General features: G+C 42.7%; 1 protein-coding gene across 4 annotated transcripts in view; it reads right to left on the bottom strand.

Annotated features, from left to right (window-relative positions):
* The window catches only part of DOCK9 (dedicator of cytokinesis 9), a 1,074,749-nt gene that overhangs the window by 636,219 nt on the left and 418,099 nt on the right, over positions 1-20,431 (bottom strand). For all 4 annotated transcript variants that reach the window (XM_033947591.1, XM_033947593.1, XM_033947592.1 and 1 more), the window contains exon 9: positions 18,135-18,202. In XM_033947591.1, the coding sequence (XP_033803482.1) occupies positions 18,135-18,202 (68 nt within the window). The remainder of the gene's footprint in view (positions 1-18,134; positions 18,203-20,431) is intronic.

The raw sequence follows: 20,431 nt of genomic DNA, 5'->3' as shown, positions 1-20,431 counted from the left end.
AGGTCGCTATTGAGAGGAAAGAGATAAGTGGATCAGTTGTCAAGATGTTTTAGGAACAGGTGTGTTTTTAGACGTTTCCTAAATTCCTCATAATTTAGGAAACGAAATTAGGGCGAAAGTAATTGTTCTAGGTCTTTACCCCATGATGCTGCTTGGTGTGAGAGAAGGAATTCATGGTGTTTTTTCAGTTTGCAACCTCTCACTGGGGGGGAAACGAAGTTGGAATGTGAACTTCTCTTGTGTCTGTTGGTTGAGAAGGAGAAAAGGTCAGTAATGTATTTGGGGGCAAGTCCATGTAATGCTTTAAAGCAGAAACAGGCAAATTTGAAATTTACGCGTGCCTTCATCGGCAGCCAATGTAGTAGGGTGTCACGTGGTCAAATTTTTTTAGTGCAAAGATTAGTCTGACTGCCGCATTCTGCAACAATTGTAGGCGTCGCATATTTTTTTGGGAAATTGCCAAATAGGCAATGTTACAGTAGTCAAGCGGGCTTAGTACGAGGGATTGGTCTAGGATTCTAAAAACCGATGTAACAAAATAAGCTTTAAGGGATCTGAGTTTCCAGAGAGTGAAAAATCCCTTTCTGATTAAGGAATCTACTTGGTCTTTCATGGTTAGGCATTGATCCAGAGTTACACCTAGTATCTTTATGGAGGGCTGGATAGGGTAACTAAGGTTATTGATACAGAGGGGTGATTTAATGTCAAGTGGATGTGGTGAAGCAATGAAAAAAGTCGTTTTATCTGAATTAAGTTTGAGCCTAAAGTTTGTCATCCATTGTTCCATCATGTTTATAGCTTCTGAAGCTTTGGGAATAGTTTCGGAGACAGAATTGGTGAATGGGATGATAATCGTAAAATCATCTGCATAACTAAATAGTTTTATCCCCAGCTGGGTTAGCTTCGTGCCCAGTGAGGACATGTAGACGTTGAAGAGCAATGGGGATAGTGGAGAGCCTTGGGGCACACCGGATGGATTGCTCCAGGTGTCGGAAAGCTCATAATTAAAACAAACCTGATAGGTGAGGGATATAAGGAAGCCACGGAACCAGTTCAGCACCTTATCCCGGATTCCAATGGCATCTAGGCATTGCAGCAGTTTCATGTGGTCCACTAGATCAAAGGCAGAACTCATTTCAAATTGCATTATCAGGGCATTAAGGCCTTTACTAAACAGTAGGTGCAAATTGTCTAAGATAGCCGCAATTACTGTCTCCGTACTGAATAATGGCCTAGAACCAGATTGAGTTTCATGGAGGAGAGAGAATTGATCAAGATAACCCATCAGTTGGGTGTGAACCAATCCCTCCATAATTTTTATAATAAACGGAATGGAAGCTACCGGTATATAGTTGGATTTAGGGCTGAGGATACTTTACGATTTTTTAGAATTGGGGTTATAATAATGTGGCCATTATTAGAGAGGAACTTCCCATTGTTTAGGTTGTAAGCCAAGTATTGCATCAGTGATAATTTAAATTCTAAAGGTGCTACTTTCATAATTTCTGGGGGGCATGAGTCCAGAACGCAATAGGATCTAGAGTATTTGTTATATAATCTGATATAATCATTCCACTCTAAATCCTGAAAGGAGCTCCAGATCATGTCTGCCGGTATATCATTTCCTTGGGTGTTCATAAGGTATACCAGTCTACCAGGCACTGCAGAATATTTTATTTGCAAAAGCTTTAAGCAATTCAAGATATGAAAATCAAATTGCTTCAAAATGGGTCCAAAATAAGTCTTTTCCCAAACAGGGTTTAACAAACAGTTTTACTGCAAAAATCATTCAGAGATTCAAACAGATTTGCAGTCCGATTCTCTTAAGCATTAATAATGCAAAAAGGAAAAATGCCTCTAAACTTCAGCACAAACATTCCATGCCTAACCTTAGGCAGGTCTTCTGACCACACTACATCCAGCTTGGCTAAAGCAAAGCTCCTAGTACAGGCAACTATTATAGCTTCAAACTTTTCAATCTTAGTTTCTTTATTTCAATTGCAGGCTCTGCCTGAATTGCCTCTGAGTTTTCTCTATGACAGCCAAACTCAGGGACAAGAAGGGACCAAACCTTCCACAATGACTGACAGCAATGGCCCTTTCCCAGGAACAAAACTTAAAAGTCCACTGCACTGCTGTGTTTCTCCAGCTGACAGCACACATACAAAAGTTTCTAATTAGTTCCTAGGTTTTAGCCCCAAAACAACAGCATAAGTTTTATCTTTCTTCTCATGCAGCTTCCAAAAACAATTAACAAAATAGTCACAGAATTTCTGCATTAAGCAGCTTAGGCGTTATCTTTTAGGATTAGCATAGCACTGCATTCATTCACAGTCAGTTTTCATCTGATACTCTGACACCCCAGAATTAGCTTCATCCAGCTCCATATATTCCTCTGGCCCAACAGATTCCCCATTGTCAGAAAGTTCTGCCAGTGCTGTGCTGTGCTGGCCTCCTCCCTTGCTTTGGAAAAGGTCTCTCCACATTACACTGCTCTGGGTAACTGCTGCTGTTGTCCTGTTACCTCCTCCTGCTGCATAATTTTACTAGACCTGAGGGAATGAAGCATGGAAATACATTTTGGCTAACTTTACCTTAGATTACCACAGCAATTATCTGCAGTTTTTTTGGGTACTTCAACACTTTCACTGGAAGGAATCATGGTGTCAAAATCAGTACTAAATCTAAAGTAAACTGCTGCAATGAGGTTTGTGCTGGTTATTTTGGGGGCCCATAAGACCAACTACTTGCAATTTTGCCCAATTAAACTGTCCATGCACTCAATTTAACCCTACCTAATAACTCTCTGAGGAAAATTCAATTTTTATCTTTTCTCCTTTTGTCCTTAATACTGTATACTGTTTCACCGAACTGTACTATGCTAGATGTATCAATCGGTCTAAGAGTCAATTTGGGTTCTCTGAGTAAACCATAGACTCATACCAACTCACCCCACTATCAGCCTCATTCTCTCCAAGAATAATTAAAGCAGCCTTTTCCATATACATAAGAATAGCCATACTGAAACAGACCAATGGTCCATGTAGCTCAGTAACCCTGTTTCCAACAGTGGACAATCCAGGTCACGCTCCTGGCAGAAACCCATATAATAGCAACATTCCATGCTACTGATCCTAGGACAAACAGTAGCTTCCCCCATTTCTGTCACCTTTTTTAAACCCAGCTACACTAACCACTGTCATCAGATCCTCTAACAACAAGTTCCAGAGCTTAACTATTCAATGAGTGAAAAAATATTTCCTCTATTTATTTTAAAAATATTTCCATATAAATTCAAAGATTAGGGGATCCTCAAAATACTTTTTGAAAGAGTAAAAGAAGAAATTGATTCACTTTTACCTGTTCCATACCACTCAGGATTTTGTAGACCTCAATTATACCCCTCCCCAGCCATCTCTTTTCCAAGCTTAAGAGCCCTAACCTCTAGCTTTTACTCTTCTTTTCTAATTCCATTAGGTAATGAAAGATTAGGTTCTTACTTTTGCTAATTTTCCTTCTTGTGAATCTACACTCTATTCCTGGACAAGTGGGTTATATATCCCATGTTGCAGGACTGCTTGTAAGAAGCCTCATTTACATACTTTTTTTTAGATCCTCCCCTCTTACCTCAGGACTGCCCTCTGGTTTCCAATTCAAGCAAAAGCTGACAGTAATATCTGAAAAGGACATAGACAAAAGGGAGGGATATGGAGAAACTCTCCGACAAACAAATCCAATCTGCTCACAACATGAAAATTCATAACAATCATGAATAATTTAAATAGGTCATCATACAGTATAATTCTGAAACTGTGCTATAAGGCAACACAGCCTGCACTAACAGAAGGGGACGCCACAGATAGGGATCCCCAAGACATAACATGTTCAGATGGTACTCTTAGAAAGGCTGGTCAAGAAACAATAAATCCAGCTTACCAGCACTTATCGAAGCATCTCCCAGGGCGAGTTCCAGGAACAGAGTATGGATTTACAAGAAATAAGAAAAGCAAAGGTAAGAACATAACCTTTCTTTCTTGTACAATCCCACTCTATTCCTGGACAAGTGGGATGTAACATAGCAGTCTAGTAGAATCAGGGTGGGACTGATAAGCCTGTCACCAAAATGGATGAACCGAACGCAACACCTTGCTTGGCCCCCACATAAATCCTGTTAAACTTGGTAAAAGTTGCAAAGAAGACCAAGTAGCAGCTCTGCAAATCTCCTTCAAAGAAATCGCTGACAACTCTGCCAAAGAGGAGGACCATGAGCATTAATGTGCAGATGATCAGGGAAGGATGAAGACTGGGCCTTATGCTACTCATAAGACAGCATTCCGCTGCTGCTGCTGCTGCTGCTGCTGCTGACTGCCCCACCTCCAGTTTCAACTCCTGGAGAGTTTCAGAAATTAAACCAATCAAGGCAGAGGGCCTGAAGAGTCTTTGCAGCATGGGGTCCAAACCCAGATCCTGATCGTGGAGGTCTGTGGGCACAGCTACATCCCCCCCTCCCCCCACAGTTGTGCTGCCTGCGTAAGCAAAGACATGGTTAAGTCATCTTGATCATTAGTAGGTGTATCATCCTTCACCAACTCATGGACTGTTTTGTAGATCCATGTCCTGGGAAGGGGGGGGACCCCCAATGCCATTAGGGATGCCAAAGGAGGCATATTTCTTGGCTAGATAAGCCTGGAAGAATATGTTAATAAATTCCAGGGGAAAACCCTCATCCAAAGCAGCAGCTGCCTCCTAGGAACTCTTTTTGGTGCTCTTAGAAGATTTGGTCACCTTCGATGCTGAATCCCAACTGTTTCACCGGGGCTTTGAGTACACCTTCCCTGGGGGCCAATTTTGACTTTCTGGATTGGCTGCAGCTAGACTAGATGGTAGGATCCCCCCCACAAAGGGGTCAAGAGAACCAGGGCTGATAAAACTTTGCCCCCCCCTGCACTGCACAGTACGTTGAACAGGGCTGCTTGCCAGACACTCATCCATCACAAAAAAGCATGTAGAGGCAAAAAAAAACCCAAAACCTTAAAGTCAAATCGGGAAAATCCAAGATGGCCACCATAGGAACAATTTGCAAAAGAAAGCCCGGGAAAAAACACCCCCCCCACCCCCCAAAAAAAATGCAGTGATTTTAGGGGTGGGAGGGGGGACTAGGGCTAACTTCCAAACTGCCCAAAAACTACTTTTACAGACCACCTCCACCTCCAAATCGCTGTGACAGGCTGTCAGCTCTGTACTCACTGTGCCTTGCTATGCAGGGCGCTTGCAGTAAAGGAAGCTGAAACAGCTTCCAGGGAGATCCTCTACCTCAACAAGCCTTTTAACCTAGACTACTGGTCTTCTGACTGACCCTCCAGCCCACCACCTCCAGAACACAATGCACATATGACCAGGCAGAGGAATGCATTCAGCCCCGATCCCAGACACACTTTCAAGGAGCCAAGCAGCATGCGCTCAATCCCACTAGCAGACAAACCTGAGGTGAGCCAGCTCCCATAGGAATGGTCCTTGAGCCCTGATCTGAAGTGCAGGCTGTCCAGGAGTACTGCCAAGCAGCCAACCTCCTAGAAGCAGACTTTTCCTGAAAAGTCTGCAATCTCCCAAAGCCAGAACTGTCCCCTCTGCAGCACGAGGATGTGAAGATGCATAAAAACTAAATAGAAGAAAAAATTAAACACAAGCAGAAGAGACTGGCTCCTACTGTCTTGCTTGTAGGAAAGCAACTGGAGACCAGAAGGCAGTCCTGAGGAAGAAGCAGAGGGTCTAAAAAAGTATGCACAAGGTTGACACCACAGTTACTTTCATGCTATAATTCATTTGAGTCATTCATATCATCACACACCTATTTCTTTTAGGACCCTTGAGGAAGGCATGTTCGCCAAAACACGGTCCGTGTAGGGTCCAGTAGGACAATTATGTGTGCACTATAAACTTGGATTTGTATTTGTATTTATACGTTTTTATTGTGAAGAATGACTAATAAATTGTCTTTCAGAGCATCTACATCCAGATTTTTTGTTCTCATCTCTAAAAAAGTATGTAAATGAGGCTTCCTACAAGCAGTCTCGTGACACGGGATGCATAACCCACTTGTCCAGGAATAGAAGTTTCCAAGTTTATTATAAGTTTTGACTAATCGCCTATTCTAAATTCTAAGTGATGTACAGTTAAAAATTACAAAGTCGAGAGAAACAAACATGACTAACAAAATTATTACTAAACATATTAAAATTTCAATAAATACATAACATGACATACCATAACTAACAAAACTATTATTAAACATATTAAAATTCAATAAGTACGTACAAGGTCAAAAAGAGGGAAAGTTAAGAGAAGAAGTACAATTCAATTCAAAAGTAACGATTAAGGTAAATAACACATTGGGAGAGGGGAGAGACATTCATTATAATATAAGGAAGAATTAAAGGCATAAGCAATTCATTTAATCCTTGAATGCTTGAATAGAGTGTGATTGTATAAGAACTATGATTTGGATTCTACTTCTCAATGTGCATCACTTTGCACTTGTCCACACTAAAGTTCACTAAATTTCATCTGCCATTTGGATGCCCAGTCTTTCAATTTCCTAAGGTTTTCCTGCAATTTTTCACAGACTACATATATTAACTTTGAATAGTTTTGTGTCACCTGCAAATTTAATCACCTCAATTGTCATTCTGATTTCCAGATAATTTATAAAAATATTACAAGCACTGGCTCCAGTACAGGTCCTTTCTTTGCAGCACACCACTATTTTCTCTATTCTTTTGAGAAATGTGGTCATTTAATGCCATCTTCTGTTTTTTGTCCAATAATCAATTCCTAATCCACAACGAAACATTGCCTCCTATACCAGAAAATATTTTAATTTTCTTAGGAGTTGCTCATGAGGAACTTTGTCAAAAGTTTACTAAAAATCTAGGTACAATACATCAACCACCTTTATCTAATCTAATCTAATCTAAACCTTAGGTTTATATAACGCATCATCTCTACATTCATAAAGCTGCATGTTTTATCTGCATGTTTTATTCACATCTTCCACCCAATTTAGTTCTCTTCAGTCATGGGCAGAAAAGTACCCTTCCCCTACCCAGGACTTCACAAGACTATCCATGGGATCCCACTACCAACTGGATTTTCAGGATATTCACAATATATATGAAGTGAATAGTCATATACTAGATTTCCAGTGTATGAAAATTTATCTTGTGCATATTCACTGTAGATCCTGAAAACCTGAATGGATGTGAGGTCCCAAATACAAATTTGGGAAGCCCCACTCTGTCCCCTTAATTCAAAATTTCTCATTTCTTTTGGCTGCCTTAACTAAACCATAAGCTCCAAGAAGGAGGAATCCAAATTTAAGCATAAGCAATATAGGCAACTGCCTAGGATGCCAAAATATCCAGGCTGAAGCAGCTTGCTCCCACTTAGAGCCTTCTGGATATGTTACTTCAAAGAGGGGTGGCTGTGATACTATAGCCTTCCTCAGTCTTTCATACCCCTCCCATTCCCCACCCACAGGTTCTCAGAAATCTGCTTTCTAATCTTGCCTAAGGGTATCAAACTAACCTGTGTGTGTCTCTTTCTACACACTGTATATCTTATATGCATGAGTATTAATGACAACGCTGACACTATGACCTTAAAGATGTCATTCCAAGTTTCACTATATATTTGAAAGACCAAAGTAGTGCCCAAACAAGCTGCAATCAGGAATGCTATAAAAAAATGTTTCAATTTCACATTGGTTTCAAAACAATTTTAACCTAAGAAGGGAAACAGGAAATTAATTGTTAAAAGAGCTGATATGGTAGCTAAGACTGGAACTGGATCAGTTCACAAGTATAGGTGCTCTTTCATCATTGCTAACATCAGTTGCTATGGGCAACAGACACCTGCACCATATCTGTGAAGACAGATTAAAGTTAGTGTTAAAAATGAATGTTTAAAGTCTCACATTATAATCATTACATTACAGATCACACAATAAAATAGAGCCTTTTTAAAAACAGTGTTAATCCCACATCCAATAAGTGTGCAAATTTCTTTACACCCTTACAATTTTTAACGTATAATTCCAGATATGACATGTAAGTATATTGATATCCTTTCAATAAATGAAAAAAAATATTTCTAGACAACTGAAAATTCTACTAATCATTTGTCAAAAGAATATTTACATTAATGTCTATTAAAATTTATAATCACAAATTTAAAACTTTCTAGCCAAGACTGAAAATTGACTTGCAGATCTCCATCACTGAAGAAGGAGATCTATTTCAGACTTGGAGAGCTGTGTGTGGAAGCACTAAACTATAAGGCTACCTTATTTCAAGATTCAACATCAGATTCCCATATTCTTAATGCATACATTTTTTTCTTGTTGTGAGAAGTCACTAAATTATATTAACATAAGCAATGCCTGTGCAGTAATCCTCTATCTATACCCCTCTATCCCCTTTTCCAGCAGGAAATTGTCCAATCCTTTCTTGAACCCCAGTACTGTACTCTGCTCTATTACGCTCTCTGGAAGTGCATTCTAGGTGTCCACCACACGTTGGGTAAAGAAGAACTTCCTAGCATTCGTTTTGAATCTGTCCCCTTTCAACTTTTCTGAATGCCCTCTTGTTCTTTTATTATTCGAAAGTTTGAAGAATCTGTCCCTCTCTACTCTTTCTATGCCCTTCATGATCTTATAAGTCTCTATCATATCCCCTCTAAGTCTCCTCTTCTCCAGGGAAAAGAGACCCAGTTTCTCTAATCTCTCAGTGTATGAAAGGTTTTCCATCCCCTTTATCAGATGCGTCGCTCTCCTCTGAACCCTCTCGAGTAACACCATGTCTTTCTTAAGGTACGGCGACCAATATTGGATGCAGTACTCCAGATGCGGACGCACCATCGCCCGATACAATAGCAGGATCACTTCTTTCGTTCTTGTTGTAATACCCTTCTTGATTATGCCTAGCATTCTGTTTGCCTTTTTAGCGGCCGCTGCGCACTGTGCCGTCAGCTTCATTGTCATGTCCACCATTACCCCCAAGTCCCTTTCTTGGATACTCTCATTTAATAACATCCCTCCCATCGTATAGTTGTACCTCGGGTTTCTGTTTCCCACATGTAATACTTTACATTTCTCAACGTTGAACTTCATCTGCCATCTCGTCGTCCATTCCCCTAGTTTGTTCAAGTCCCTTTGCAATTCTTTGCAGTCCTCTTTAGTCCGAGCTCCACTAAATAGTTCGGTGTTGTCTGCAAATTTTATTATTTCGCTCTTCATCCCTGTTTCTAGATCATTTATGAATATATTAAATAGCAGCGGTCCGAGCACCGAGCCCTGCAGGATCCCACTCGTGACCCTCCTCCAGTCCGAGTAGTGACCCTTCACTCCTACCCTCTGTTTCCTACCAGCCAACCAGTTTCTGATCCATCTATGTACGTCTCCTTCCACCCCATGGTTCTTCAGTTTCTGAAGTAGGCGTTCATGGGGCACCTTGTCAAAGGCTTTTTGGAAATCTAGATATATGATGTCTATGGGGTCTCCTTTGTCCATCCGTTTGTTAATTCCTTCGAAGAAGTGCAATAAGTTTGTTAGGCACGATCTCCCCTTGCAGAAACCATGTTAGCTGGTCATCATGTTTGTTTCTTTCAAAATGTTCATCGATGTATGCTTTTATCAGCGCTTCCGCCATTTTCCCCGGAACCGAGATCAGATTCACCGGTCTGTAGTTTCCCGGGTCACCTCTTGATCCCTTTTTAAAGATGGGCGTAACATTGGCTATCTTCCAGTCCTCCGGGATCATGCCTGTTTTCAGGGATAGATTGCAAATTTGCTGCAGTAGTTCCGCTATCTCCTCCTTTAATTCCTTCAGAACCCTTGGATGGATTCTGTCCAGACCAGGGGATTTGTCAGTTTTTAGTTTTTCTATCTGCCTGCGTACATCTTCAAGGCTCACTTCCATGGATGTTAATTTTTCTGCTTGATTTCCATTGAAGAATTGCTCAGGTTCCGGTATGTTGGATGTGTCTTCGTTTGTGAATACAGACGAAAAGAACATGTTAAGTAATTCTGCCACTTCTTTCTCCTCCTTCACCACTCCCTTCCTGTCTTCGTCGTCCAGTGGTCCCACCTCCTCCCTAGCCGGTTGCTTCCCTTTAACATATCTAAAGAACGGTTTGAAATTTCGTGCTTCCCTGGCTAGCCTCTCTTCATACTCTCTTTTGGCTTTTCGAACCACTCGGTGACATTCTTTTTGATACTTCCTATGCTCTTTCCTGTTCCCCTCAGTTTTGTTCTTTTTCCATTTCCTGAATGAATTTTTCTTATTGCCTATCGTTTCCTTCACTATTTTAGTTATCCACGCCGGGTCTTTTGTTCGACTCTTTTTGCATCCCTTTCTGAATCTGGGGATATACAGATTTTGCGCCTTGCTCACCGTGTTCTTGAGAAAAGACCAGGCATGTTCTACTGTTTGCCATTTTTTGGAAGTGTTCCTAAGTTTCTTCCTTACCATTGCCCTCATTGCTTCGTAGTTTCCTTTCCTGAAGTTGAAAGTTGTCGCTATGGTTCTCTTTCCTTTCGGTATTCCTACCTCAACCTTGAACTTGATCATGTTATGATTGTTGTTTCCCAACGGTCCCACTACCTCTACTTCCTTTGCAGGTCCTCTTAACCCATTTAGGATTAGATCCAGAGTGGCATTTCCTCTCGTTGGTTCTCTAACAAGCTGATCCATGAAACAATCTTATATAGCCTCCAGGAATTCTGTATCCCTAGTGCATTTTGAGCTTCCAAGACTCCAGTCTATCCCGGGGTAGTTGAAATCTCACATTATAACCATTTTACCGCTTTTGCATTCTTGCTTCATCTCGGCTTCCATTTCTTCATCGATATCTCCAGTTTGCCCGGGTGGATGATAGTATAGGCCTATCTTTATTTCAGGCCCTTTCCATCCCGGTATTTTAACCCATAGCGATTCCAGCTTGTTGGTCGTCTCTGCTGTGTCCATTTTTGTCGATTGTATGCTTGCTTTTATGTATAGGGCTATTCCACCTCCTTTCTGTGCTGACCTGTTCTGGCGATAGAGCTTGTACCCCAGCAGTGCTGTATCCCATTTGTTTTCTTCATTCCACCACGTTTCAGAGACTCCAATGATGTCTATGTCCTCTGCATTGGCCATGGCTTCCAATTCCCCCATTTTGTTTCTTAGGCTCCTTGCATTAGTATATATGCAATTTAGATCCTGGTATTTTCTTGTCTTCATTTCCTTTCCCAGTGCTTCGGTCTTTAGTTTCTTCTCTTTTGTTACAATCCTTCTAACCTCCTCTTCTGGGTTAGTCGACTCCTGTAATTTGTCCATTATTTCTTCCCAGCCTTTTTTCCCCTCAGTATCTTCACAGGATACCTTCTTCCGAATCGTCGACGCTTAGTCGACTTGTCGGCTTTCCCCTTCTTCTTAGTTTAAAGCCTGTTCTATTCCTCTCCTGTCGTTGTTTGCTAGAAGTCTTGTTCCCGCCGTGCTCAGATGCAGTCCATCTCTCCTGTAGAGCTTGCTCTTGCCCCAGAACATTGTCCAGTTCCTCACAAAGTGGAACCCTTCTTCCTCACACCATCTCCTCATCCACACATTTATTGATTGTAGTTCCTCCTGCCTTTTCACATCTGCCCTTGGTACTGGTAGGATCTCTGAGAACACTATCACTTCAGCTTCCTTCCCAGAATCTTGAACTGTTCTATCAGCGTGCTTCTTTAGTAATCTCTCCTGCTGACATCGTTTGTCCCGATGTGGATCATTACCGTGGTCTCTTCCGTCTCCGCTCCTTCCAGGATCTTTCCAATTTTGTCCACGATGTCCTTGGTTCTCGCTCCTGTGAGGCAGGTCACCAGTCGATCCTCTCTCCCTCCTGCTATGTGGCTGTTCACATGTCTCAGGATCGAGTCTCCCACTAGGATCGCCGACTTTCCCTTCTTTAGGTTTCGCTTCGGTCTCAGGTCAATGTCCTCGGTGTGCTTCGCTGCTTCCTCTCCTGGGCATCGACTAGCCATTTTCTCCCCCTCGTGCGATGTTCCTCTGTGGGTGTCTTCTATGAGGTCATCTGCTTCTTGTTCTCCCTGCCATGTTGGTGTTGGTGTAACTTCATTGTTCATTTGAAGTTCGTTTTCTTCCACTCTCCTCCTGTAGGCTTCCTCAATGAATTTCTTGAGTTCCCTGACCTCCTTCTTAATGTGTCACTCATTCATAAGTCTATAGCTGTCCTGATTGGGTCCTCTGTAGTGTGAAGTCTTTCTAGCTCCTGTATCTTGTCCTCTAGTCGCTTTACTTCCTTCTTCAAGCTTTCCAGCTCCTGGCACCGACCGCATACATATGACTGTCTCCCCGCGGGGAAGTAGTCATACATATAACAGTCTGTGCAGAACACTGGAAAGCTCATCTTCTGGTTTTCCTCTGCTTCCATTGTCATTCTCTCTCTCTCTCTCTGCCTGCTGCTGGTGTCCTCTCTCTCTCTCTCTCTCTCTCTCTCTCTGCCTGCTGCTGGTGTCCTCTCTCTTTCTCTCTGCCTGCTGCTGGTGTCCTCTCTCTCTCTCTCTCTCTGCTGCTGGTGGTGTCCTCTCTCTCTCTCTCTCTCTCTCTGCCTGCTGCTGCTGGTGTCCTCTCTCTCTCTCTCTCTGCCTGCTGCTGGTGTCCTCTCTCTCTCTCTGCCTGCTGCTGGTGTCCTCTCGCTCTCTCTTTCTCTCTGCCTGCTGCTGGTGTCTTCTCTCTCTCTCTCTGCCTGCTGCTGGTGTCCTCTTTTTCTCTCTCTGCCTGCTGCTGGTGTCCCCTCTCTCTCTCTCTCTCTGCCTGCTGTTGGGGTCCTCTCTCTCTCTCTCTCTCTGCCTGCTGCTGGTGTCCTCTCTCTCTCTCTCTCTCTCTGCCTGCTGCTGGTGTCCTCTCTCTCTCTCTCTCTCTGCCTGCTGTTGGGGTCCTCTCTCTCTCTCTCTCTCTCTCTGCCTGCTGCTGGTGTCCTCTCTCTCTCTCTCTCTCTCTCTCTCTCTCTCTCTCTCTCTCTGCCTGCTGCTGGTGTCCTCTCTCTCTCTGCCTGCTGCTGGTGTCCTCTCTCTCTCTCTGCCTTTTTCTGAGGCAAGTAAGTAAAAGTAAGAGGAAAAGAAGGCCACTTTTGTTCTCAAAAGTAGTAGCTGAGAAGGTAAGGAATAAGAGGTTAGCTTTCATAAACTACAAAAGATCGCAGAAAGAGGAAGACATGCAAAAATATCTGGAAAAGTTAAGAGAGGCTGGAAGTGTAGTCAGGACAGCAAAGATACAAATGGAAAAAAAAAATAGCTGACGGGGAGACAATACATTTTTTTTTAGATATATTAATGATAAGAAGTGCAAAAGTGGCATTGTGAGACTCAAAGGTAAAGGGGAGGAATACAAAAAAGACTGAATTGCTTAAAAAATATTTCTGTTCACGGTTGAAGCGCTGCGAGTGGGACCGCAGAAGACAAACGTGAATAGGGATCGAGAAGTAATAGATCCTGATCGATTTTCAAAGGGTTGTGTTCATGAGGAGCTAGCTAAAATAACGGTAGACAAAGTGATAGGGCCAGATGGTGTACATCCGAGGATGCTGAAGGAACAAAGGGAAGTTATATTAACTTCGCTGACTGACCATTTCAATGAATCCCTAGAGTAGGGAGTGGTACCGGAGGACTGGAGAAGGGCATATGTGGTCCCTCTCCACAAAAGAGAAAGTAAGGAAGAAGTAGGGAATTACAGGCCGGTAAGTCTGACTTCTGTGGTAAGCAAATTAACGGAAACACTTTTAAACAGAGAATGGTCAAGTTTCTGGAATCCTGTGGATTACAGGACTGGAGGCAACATGGATTCACTAGAGGTAGATCTTGTCAGACAAATCTGATCAATTTCTTTGACTGGGTGACCAGAGAATTGGATAGAGCATGTGTGCTAGATGTGGTGTATTTAGATTTTAGCAAAGCCTTTGACAGTGTTCCACACAGATGTCTGATAAATAAACTGAGAGCCCTTGGGATGGGTCCCAAAGTGACAGGCTGGATCAGGAACTGGTTGAGTGGAAGGCGACAGAGGATAGTGATCAATGGAGATCGCTCTGAGGAAAGGGATGTTACCAGTGGTGTGCCTCAAGGTTCTGTTCTTGGGCGTGTTCTTTTTAACATTTTTATAAATGATATTGATGAAGGGTTGTCAGGTAAGATTTGCCTCTTTGCGGATGATACCAAAATCTGCAATAGAGAAGACACGTCGGAAGGTGTGAATAACATGAAGAAAGACCTAGCGAAGCTTGAAGAATGGTCTGGAATTTGACAGCTAAATTTAATGCTAAGAAATGCAAGGTCGTGCATTTGGGCTGCACCAGAGTGAATGGTACACTTTAGGGGGGGTGAAGAACTTATGTGCACGACAGAAGAGTGGGACTTGGGTGTGATTGTATGTGATGATCTTAAGGTGGCCAAACAGGCTGAAAAGGTGATGGCAAAAGCTGGAAGGATGCTAGGGTGCATATGGAGAGGTATGGCTAGTAGGAAAAAGGAGGTATTGATGCCTCTGTATAAGACTCTGGTGAGACCTCATTTAGAATATTGTGTACAATTCTGGAGGCCGCACCTTCAAAAAGATATAAAATGAATGGAGTTGGTCCAGAGGAAGGCTACTAAAATGATATGTGGTCTTCATCATAAGGTGTATGGGGACAGATTTAAAGATCTCAATCTGTATATTTTGGAGGAAAGGCGTGAGAGGGGAAATATGATAGATAACGTTTAAATACCTACGTAATATAAATATGCATGAGTCGAGTCTCTTTCATTTGAAAGGAAACTCTGCAATGAAGTTAAGAGGTGATAGGCTCCGGTGTAATCTGAGGAAATACTTTTTTACGGAAAGGGTGGTAGACATATAGAACAGTCTCCCGGATGAGGTGGTGGAAACAAGAGACTGTGTCTAAATTCAAGAGGGCCTGGGATAGGCACGTGGGATCTCTGAGAGAGAGAAAGAGATAATGGTTACTGTGGATTGGCAGACTAGATGGGCCATTTGGCCTTTATCTGCCATCATGTTTCTATTGTAGTTAGGTATACTTTTTACCACCACAACTCCCTTACTAAAATCAAAATCTACATGTATTCTAGTATTATAATTAAGATTATGTTATTTTAATTTTACCATGTGAGCAGCTGGTGCTATTACCGTATATACAGTAATTGAATATAAACTGAGATTTTTATTTTAAATGACCCATAAATGGGGGTCTCGGCTTATATTCGGGTCATTGCAAACCTGCCCCTCTCCCCCCATAGTCTGGCATCTCTATCTTATTCCCTTCCAGCGTCTTCTCCCCACTCTCTGTTCCCCATTTCCCCTCAGCATCTTCTCCCCACTTTCTGTTCCACATTTCCCTTCAGCATCTTCTCCCAACTCTGTCTTCCCTATTACCCTTCAGTGTCTTCTCCCCACTCTCTGTTCCCCATTTCCCTTCAGCGTCTTCCTCCCACCACCACCCCCGTTCCCTCTCTCCACCTCACCGCCATTCAGCACCCCTAGCACGGCCCGAGAATCTCCCTCCCCTTTACCTTCGCGGCGCGTTAGTAAAGTAACTTGCTGAAGCCGGCCGAGCCTGCCTGCAGTCGCGTGTGTGTGGGCTTCTGGAAGTTGCATCAGAGGAGAAACATCCGCCCACACACACGCAACTGCAGGCAGGCTCGGAAGGCTTCAGCAAGTTACTTTACTAACACGCCGCGAAGATAAGGGGGAGGGAGGGAGATAGTTTCGGTAGGTAGGAAGGAGGTGTCTGCGCGTGATCAGTGACCGTGCGCATTTCCTCCCTTAACTGCGGGGACAAGGCCATTCACCGCTCCACGGGGCAGTGGATGGCCTTGTCCCCATGCCCACAGTGAGCACTTCCCCCCCCCACCATTTCGACAGGTTACCCACGGCTAACAGCCACCATGTCATTCTCTACCTGGGACCATTTTCTAAACTAAGTTGTCTTTCAACAGTACTTGAGCTTTCATTGGTAGAGAGATTGATATTCTTTCCAGCATTTGTTCTTATAGGTGTTGCTGATCACAAAATGCCAGGAACTGTAAATCCCGATTATCATTTATACTCGAATAAGTCGATCTGAATATAAGTCAAGACCCCCCATTTCCCCCCCCCCCAAAATGAGGAAAAATGGTTGACTCAAATACAAGTCAGGTGGCTTAATATTCAAGTGCCCTGCCAGGATCTGCACCCAGCGCCCTCCCCTCCCCTGTCAGGCTCTGCGCCCAGCCCCTTTCCCTCATTCCCTTGTCAGGCTCTACACCCAGCCCCTTTCCTTGCCAGGCACTGCACACAGCCCCCTTCCCTCCATCCCCTATCAGGCTCTACACCCAGCCCCCTTTCCTGCCAGGCACTGCACACAGGCACACAGCCCCCTTCCCTCCATCCCCTGTCAGGCTCTACACCCAGCCCCCTTTCCTGCCAGGCACTGCACACAGCCTCCTTCCCTCCCTCCCTCCCTCCCTGGCTCTCCACCCTGTCCCCCCTTCCTGCCCTGTCCATTGTATCTCCTCTGCCGCTGGAATCCTTGGTGGTCCAGAGGTGTAGCGGGCAGGAGTGAACTTTCTGCACTCCTGCCCCGCTGCTAAGCCAGTCGGTCATGCCGTAAGTTCCAGTTTCAGCCGCTGAGTGATAGCGATCAGGAGCGCACTTTGACGCTGATGTTTGACGCTGAGTGGCTTCCTGAATATATACGGTAAAAACTGAACCATTATCGTACAATTCATACAATGCACTTTGAAATACAAAACGTTTTTCAATTTTACATCACTATTGTTTGACATGCTGATTATATTTAATTCTTTAAGCAGAATTTTAACTCTCAAGTTGTCTATTTTATATTTGTCTATTCTCTCATTTTTCTATCTGTATTTTTCATAGCATCTGTATCCACAGTGGCATAGCGAGGGTAGGTGCCTCCCCCCACCCCACGTCACACTCGTGCTCTCCCTTCACACACACACATGTACCTCTTTAAATCTTCACCAGCATGAGCAGCTTCTCCAGCCTGCTGCTCACACCGGTGTTTACATTCCCTCTGACATTACTTACTGGCCTCACAACCCGTATTGATTTCAGAGGGGAGCCAGGCTGGTGTGAGCAGTACACTGGAGAAGTTACTCACACTGGTAAAAATTTAAAGAGGTACGATGGGTGGGGCGCAAGCATGGAGGGTGGAGAGGTGCCGGTGCCTAGAGTGGTCCACCCCCCTTACTACATTACTACATGTTCTGTGGTGTTTCCCTGAAGGCTACAGTGAAAGGGTATAGATGTCCCAGTCAGACGATATATGTGTGTCTTGTTTTTGGGAAATCCATGAACTGCTGTATTACTTCCAGCAAAGTCTGTAGGAAAAATCTAAAATAACATTTTAGCCCTACATAGCTAGGGCATACAGCACACCAAAATTTCTTGCCATTTGTGAGTTTCCAATCAAACTTGTCCAGTGCTTTTCTTAACCTTTTAGCCACCAACATTCCAAAAATGGAGCATATATTCAAATTGTTAGATCTCAGGATCTATTGCATCAATTTGGTTTAAACTTTGCAAATAAGAAACAGACATGCTGTCTCCAGGAATGGAATGGAAAAAAAATTAATTTATGTACTTACAACTAGAGGACTGACTATAATTCATTGGTTTTCCTCGTTTTTCATTCCAATGAAGGCTACTTTTAGTTGAAGGGGAATCCTGATAAACAGGAAGAGAGGCAATTCCACCAGGATTCTCTAAGCTTACTAGGGAGTATATATAATATATACAAATCAGAAAAAGAATTAGGGATGAGCCTATTATGTCCAGCTCTGGATGCAGTAAAAGAAACGCTCCCGGAAGACATATTGAATTCTTCAAAGGGGTCTTTATTAGTGCATATTGATAAGACCAGACAAAGTCTGTATTTTGAGTCCCACAAGCCTGTTTAAGTGGTAGAGTATGGCACAGCGACAACGCATATGTGATTATTCCATCCACTGAACTGAGTCAAGCATGAGAACTTCTTGTAATATATCTTATTTTCCATCATTTCCATCAATTTCACAGAAAAAAAGAATATTTGAATACCTTGGCAATATCAGGTAGATAGCCATCCAGGCTGGATGATGAGTTTTCCAATCTGCTTTGTTCGTCATCTGAAATTACAATGAAAAAGCCAGTCTGAAGGGGATCCTACTATTTTATAACACAAGGAAAAAAGTACTGACTATACCTAAATTTCCTACTCTCACTGAATTAAGCATTCTGGTGAGATTTTTCATTAGATCACACAGGCATACTTGACTGCACTATGAGTACGCATTAGAGGGAAGTAAAACAGCATACTTCTTTTTCAAGATCATTTTTAAGTTCGCTATCTATATATATGCCCAAAGGAACATCCTTAAAATATTTCATATTGTGAACCCCACATGTACTTTTAGTTGCTCTAAGAAAGGTAATTTCCAAGTAGGGCAATTTTCAAAATAGCCCTAACAGAATTCTGACTGCTCTGCAATATACTAAATAAAGGAACTCAGAAGTAAATGAATAGCTCACATCTGCAGCAACTGATTAACCATTGGGCTGCCTTCTGTGACCAGCAAACTTGAGTCATGTGTCTCTACAATACACTCCCCCTCCCCCAACCAGTGAAGCTCGCATCTTTTTCTGGTAATGACAGGCTTGATTCCAGTCCTATTTTGAGGAGATTACTACTCTTGATTCACCAATTGAGACTTTTTTGGTTTACTGAGTCAATGGTAACCTTTTGTCACAATCCTGCAATAGAAAATGAGAGAAAGATCTTTGCAAGGAGCATATGTGCATCATGGCTCATGGCATAAATCCAGGGTTCCTGCATCAATCCCAATACATGGTTGGTTTGTGGAGTTGAGTCAGATTTTTAATCTGTGAATAAAACTCTCTCATTCTTTTGAGTAACACTTTGCCTAAATTGGTGCCAAATCTGGCTTCCAAATATTTCAGAGTCTGGAAAGGAGTAATATTGTTCTTGGAAAAGTATACTACCCAGCACAAATCCTGCAGAAATTGAATTACTTGAGTAGTTACTGCTCCATTCTCCTTTGGGGAATGCACACAAATTAAACAATCATCTAATTAAGTTTGAACTAAAACTCCCTTCTTTGTATGCACAAAATTGGAAATGCTGACCTAATACTGTAAATCTAAGACAGGGGTGCCCAAATGGTCAATCTTTTTCTCCCTGCTGCTTCCCCGAGCCAGGTCTGGCGCGTACAAGTGCTGGACTCACAAGATTTCACCTCCGATGTCAATTCTGATATTGGAGAGGAAGTTCTGGGCCAGCCAATTGCTGCCTGGCTGGCCTGGAACTTCTTCCCAGACGTTAAATTGATGTCAGAGGTGAAGTGTTGTGGGCCCGGCGCTTGTACGCGCCAGGCCTGGCTCAGGGAAACAGCAGGAAGAAATCTCCATGGTGGTTTGGGGGGGAGGTAGGGAAAGAATCAGGGAATGGAGAAATCGGCGCGATGGCTTGGGAGAGAGAAAGAAAGACAGGCAGGCAGGGGGAGAGAGAAAGAAAGGCAGAAAGCAAGAGTGGGAGCAGGGGGAGAGAGAAAGAAAGGCAGAAAGAAAGAAATATTGGCTTTACAGAAGAAGGAAGTGCAACCAGAAACTCATGAAATCACCAGACAAAAAGTTAGGAAAAATGATTTTATTTTCAATTTAGTGATCAAAATGTGTCCATTTTGAGAATTTATATCTGCTGTCTATATTTTGCACTATGGCCCCCTTTTACTAAACCGTGATAGTAGTTTTTAGCGCAGGGAGCCAATGAGCGTCAGGAGCTGCGAGGGGCATTCAGGGCAACTCCCTGCACTACAAACTGCTATCGCGGTTTAGTAAAAGGGGAAGGGGTATATTTGTTTATTTTTGTATAGTTGTTACTGAGGTGACAGTGCATATTTTAAAGTCATCTGCCTTGACCTCTGAAAAAAACCCCGTATACAAATGATAATTAAGATTTTCTCTGTGTACAGTGTGCTTTGTGTTTTTTAAAATTTTATTGCTGGTAGATCATTTTGACTTGGTCATTTTAAAAGTAGCTCGTAAGCCAAAAAAGTGTGGGCACCCCTGATCTAAGACAACACTGATGAGCCACCCTGACTGGGTGTGAAGATCTAAGAAAGTAAGGAACTCTTCTTTTGAACTACTACGATTACCAACATCAAGGTCTCCATCTGGAAACTTGGTACAGTACTTATAAAAACCTATTGACTGCTTAGAAATCTAGAACAGGTCGAAAAGTTCCTTCCTTCATTAGAACTACAAAATAAATTGAATCACATCCAGTCCTTTCTTCCCAAGATAGCACCAAAACCACAGCTTGTAAGTCAGTTTTGTTA

Source organism: Geotrypetes seraphini, chromosome 6, assembly GCF_902459505.1.
Source record: "Geotrypetes seraphini chromosome 6, aGeoSer1.1, whole genome shotgun sequence".
NCBI classification, from domain to species: Eukaryota; Metazoa; Chordata; class Amphibia; order Gymnophiona; family Dermophiidae; genus Geotrypetes; species Geotrypetes seraphini.
The sequence above is the reverse complement of the archived record's forward strand: the minus strand, read 5'-3'. Positions and strand labels throughout refer to the sequence as shown.